General features: G+C 49.6%; 1 protein-coding gene across 1 annotated transcript; it reads right to left on the reverse strand.

The window, feature by feature from the left end:
• Window positions 1–1,871, reverse strand: LOC123116492 (E3 ubiquitin-protein ligase WAV3). The gene has a single exon (XM_044537445.1). The coding sequence runs from the start codon at window positions 1,736–1,738 to the stop codon at window positions 941–943; it is 798 nt and encodes a 265-aa protein (XP_044393380.1). The 5' UTR covers window positions 1,739–1,871; the 3' UTR covers window positions 1–940.
• Between the last annotated feature and the right edge of the window lie 2,951 nt (window positions 1,872–4,822).

Here is a 4,822-nt window from a genome sequence, read left to right on the forward strand (position 1 = left end):
TCGCAAGAAAAGGGAAACTTGGTTTTTTTAATGTATTTTTACACACACGCATAGAAGAGGAGGACCGACAATTACTCATATATAAATTGTTCAGACTTCGGAATAATAAAAGGCCATAACATAATATAATCAACCTGCCTCTTGTTTGACCAGGTTTCACCAGGCAGAGAAATTAGCCGTCGATCAGGTCTTGCTTGATGTGTTTATTAAGCTGCTGGGTGGATCCGCTGCTGTTGCCACGCTTCCTGCTCTGCTCACGCGACGTCTCCACCATCTCCTCCATCTTGGGGGTCAGGTACGCCCGGGGCTTGCTCGCCGACTGCAGCTCCACCGCCGAGGCTCGCTGCTGCGAGTGCGAGCTCATGCCGGCCAGAAGGGTCGCGCGCCCCGTCTGCTGGTACTCCCGCCGGTCGCCCACGCGGGCGCTAAGGTCGCGCAGCTCCTCCTTGATCGCCTCACACGTGGGATCATCTCCCGCCATCCCGGGCGCCGACCGCTCCACGGCCTTCAGCCGGGAGTCCAGTATCCGCGCAGCCCCGGCGTGTTGCCCGCCTTCAGCGGCATCCCGTGCGGCCGCGATGTCCTGGGTCGCGGCGAGGCGCACGCGCTCCCGCTCCACCTCCATGCACGGAGGCGGCAGGTCCGTCAGCTCCAGCGGCCTCTGGATCACCGCCGCGGGTGCGGCTGCGTTGGCGGCCTGCCCTGTCGCGGCGTCCTTGTAGGCGCAGGTCACCTTGACCAGGCGGGTGACCGACTCCGTGGGCCGGGCTCTCGGCACGTACACAAGCACCAAGAAGCGCCTCTCCTCGTCGTCATAGAGCTCTCCGACGTCGATGGAGGCAGCGCGGCCGTCGGCGTCCACGTGGTTGCTGTAGCAGCCGGACTTGACTTCCTGGACGTGCACGCCTCGGTGCAGGCACGTGACGGCGATGCGCGCCTCCTACACGGCGACCGACAGAAGCCCGCCGATGCACTGTGCAAACGAGTTCTGGATAGCCGCCTGGTTCCCGACGAAGGAGAAGGTGCCGCCCGTGGCCTCCGCGACGGTGTGCAATGCCGCGGCGTCGTGGGTGGCGCCGAAGCCGAACGTGTGGATCGGCCCGGGCCGGCTCCCAGCGTCCTTGAACGAGGGTGGCACAAGGTCCATGTAGTTGCCCCTGACATACGAGTCCTGGCCGTCGGAGAGAAGGATCATGCTGGCGACGGAGTTCTTGTGGCGGCGGCCGACGAGCACCTGGGCGCCCACATGGAGGCCCTCGCGGATGTTCGTGCCCGCTAAGGCAACAAGGGACTCCACGGCAAGCTTAGCCGAGGCCTTGCCGGCGCCCGACATGCGCGCGAGGCGGGTCAGGCGGCCCGCCCGATCCGAGAAGAACACGACGGAGAGGCGATCGGCGGGGCCGAGCTGATCGATGACGAAGCCCATGGCCTGTTTCAGCAGCGCCAGCTTTTCGCCATTCATGCTGCCGCTGACATCGAGCACGGTGACGAGGTCGAGCGGCGCGCGCGCCACGTCGGCGGGCGCCTTGGCGTGGACGAGCACCGCGAACTTGTCCCTGGACGTGCCCCTTCCGATGGCCGGGAACTCGCAGTGGGTCTTGAGGACCAACCCCCGGCCGTTGTTCGCCAGGGGTTTCTTGTCCTCCACCGGCTCGTCGTCTTGGTAGTACGCGGCAACCGGGGCCGGGGCCGGGGCCGGCGGCGGCACGGCGAGCCAGGGGAAAATGTTGTGCGACATCGATATGCCAATAGCTAGGGTTTGGTCGATTTCGTCGGCGAGATGGATATGAATCGGCGTGTGCGTGCCTAAGCCCAACCGCCGGAGTATATGGAAGGAAACTGATCAATAAAATCTCATATAATTGCGTAACTGGCTCCATGCAGGCAGGGACGACACAAAACATTCTTTTTTCCCAGAAAAGTCAGGATGTTTTCGATAGCTATGGCCCACACGTGATCGTGGAGTAGACGAGAAGGAAAATATCAGAATATAGTAGGCTTTATCTACCGATTCAGTCAACATTTAAAACATGATTTTTAGACCTTTTTTCTAAACGATTTTTAGACGTTGGGCAGTTGAGGTTAAGAGAGTCCATGTTTGTGAATTATATATGCTACAACTGCCAGATACGTCTATAGATTTTTATACAGGTACCTTTACATGCTTCTATGTCCAAGTCAATCATAATATATATTTTTCAATCAGATTCTTCAAATGCTCTCGCAATCTCTCGAGCGACAATCTCTCCAGGTCGGCCTATGGTCATCTAACTGCTGAGATTAAAGCTCATATGGTAGTCAGAAAGTTTTTTCCTCTAAAGGTTAGCACATATCAAAATAGGATAGTACATCAATTGGCATATTATAGTCGCACTGAAGTTTGTACTGTTGTATGGTTGAACTCGATTCCTCCATGGGGTGAGGACTTGTTGTTTCATGATTGTAACCCTCTCGTTGTGGAATAAAACTTCCTTTCTTCTCGCAAAAAAACAGTCAATCATAAATTTGACTAGGTTTATAGAAAATATCAACATCTACAATATGAACAAGTACATTATGAAATATATTTTCATAATGTATTTATTTGGTATGACAAAAGTCAATATTTTTTCATATACTGGCAAAATGACCGTGCGTTGCAACGGGAAATCAATAATTATGTGAAACATCATCCACATCTGATGTCATTATTTTAAACAACATAGACGATTCTTTATTACCGGAAAGATAAATTCACTCTTATTCTTTGTTCGTCATCCACTATAATACATGTGCGTTGCTATGAATTAAAAAATTAAATTATCAAATATGTCATAATCTCCATGCTCCAACACAACCATTGATTTTGTATTGGCGGTCGGTTGAGCCAGAAGTTGAGAACAATTGAGTAAGGATGGTACAGAGCTGGCTCCACATTTTCAACTTTTTTTTGTTTTTGCAAGAAACACATCGCCGAAGTTCTGTGGAAATTTTTTCTCTCCTATTTATAAACGTTAGGATTAGTGCCATAGTCTAATTACAGAATAAGTGATGGCATGGCAATTAGCGTTAGGAACTGCATTTGATGGTGAAAGTCTAATAAGAAGGTGCAGCACTGCATTCTTTTGGTTAACAATGTTCATATTTTTGCAACTCATCTATCCGTAAAGCACTTGCATTGTTAAGTGATTTGCATTTGAACATTTAATAAAGAAATTCCGGAGGAAAACTCTTCTATAGATTTTAAACCTGGGAGAAAGGTCTTTTTAGCTAGATAGAGTACTGCTCATTGTCAATGTCGTTGATGGATATGCCCAGGTCCGGTAAGATCTTCATGGCATATGTATGGCGTGTATGTCTCGCCGTGCCCATCTCTTGTATTGCATACTCACAACATAAATCACTCATACTTAAAAACACACAATTAATTATCAGCGGCAATGTGATAGTGTTGATGGTGATCATCAGAGCACAAGAAAGCTGATATTTCTGCCATTCACCTTCTGAAGGGGTCTCGTATTCATCTCAAAGCCCTACATACAGTAAAAACAAACAAATATATGCACTCCGCTTTCTTGAAAAAGATAGTAAACGAATAGATGAAACTCCGGCTGCACATCGCCCTCGGTCTCCCCAACCTGCAGCAGCGGCCGACCGTGCGGGAGATGGAGGCGACGGCGACCATGGTGACAGTATTCTTTGAAGGGATGGTGGTGACGACCTACAGCGTCAGCTGGGAGTGCTGGGGATGGAGGCACCGGCGACCAGCAAGGGGATGTGCTTCGGAGGGATGGAGACGTGCATCAATTAGTGGCGAATCCCGTGCATGGGGCCACCAAGGAGTGAAGGGGGGTCCGAAAGCGACTTGATTTCTTTAGATCTCGTTTCTTTTGGCAGTCTGATGAGGCCAAGAGGAAATACCGTCTCGCGCGATGGGATATCCTGTGTCGACCTAAAGACCAAGGGGGCCTCGGTATTGAACTTAGAAATTAAGAATAAATGCCTTATGAGCAAATGGTTATACAGGTTAGAGACAGAGCCGGAGGGCATGTGATCTCAAATCCTGCGCAATAAGTATTTGTACTCGAAAACGCTAGCCCAGGCTACCATCAGACCTGCTGAATCGCCGTTCTGGAAGGGACTTATGAGAACGAAGGACATGTTCTTTCGTATGGTCAAATTCTTGGTTGGCAACGGGATGTCAACAAGATTTTGGGAGGATACGTGGTTAGGAGGGATGCCTCTGGCCTTACAATATCCTACCCTCTACAATATTATGCAACGTAAGAAGGATTATGTAGGTATCGTCCTTCAAACTATCCCCTTGAACATCCAGTTCAGACGTACGTTAGTGGGTGAGAGATAGACAGTCTGGATGCACTTGGTTCGGAGATTGATTGAAGTTCGACTCTCCGACATGCTGGACTCAACACAGTGGAAGTTAACTAAAAATGGGATATTTACTGTGAAATCTTTTTATACGGATTTGATTAATTCTGGCCCCCTCTCAAGGTCATTACATACATGGAAGGTTAAGGTTCCTTTGCGGATTAAATTTTTTATGTGGTTTGTCCACAAGCAAGTAATACTCACAAAGGACAACTTACTTAAGAGGCGATGGGTAGGCAACTCGCGGTGTTGTTTTTGTGCTCATGATGAGACAATACAACATTTATTTCTTGAATGCCCACTTGCCAAGTTACTTTGGAGAACGATTCATATAGCTTTTAATATCAATGCTCCAGTAGATATTGCGTCTTTGTTTGGGACGTGGTTAGCTGGGGTTGAATAGATCACGGCAGTTCATATTCGGATTGGAATATGCACGCTATTACGGGCTATA

This window comes from Triticum aestivum, chromosome 5B (genome assembly GCF_018294505.1).
Source record: "Triticum aestivum cultivar Chinese Spring chromosome 5B, IWGSC CS RefSeq v2.1, whole genome shotgun sequence".
NCBI lineage: Eukaryota > Viridiplantae > Streptophyta > Magnoliopsida > Poales > Poaceae > Triticum > Triticum aestivum.

Excerpts from the sequence above, each read along its gene's own strand:
- LOC123116492 (XM_044537445.1), bottom strand. The coding sequence starts at position 1,738 with ATGTCGCACAACATTTTCCCCTGGCTCGCCGTGCCGCCGCCGGCCCCG.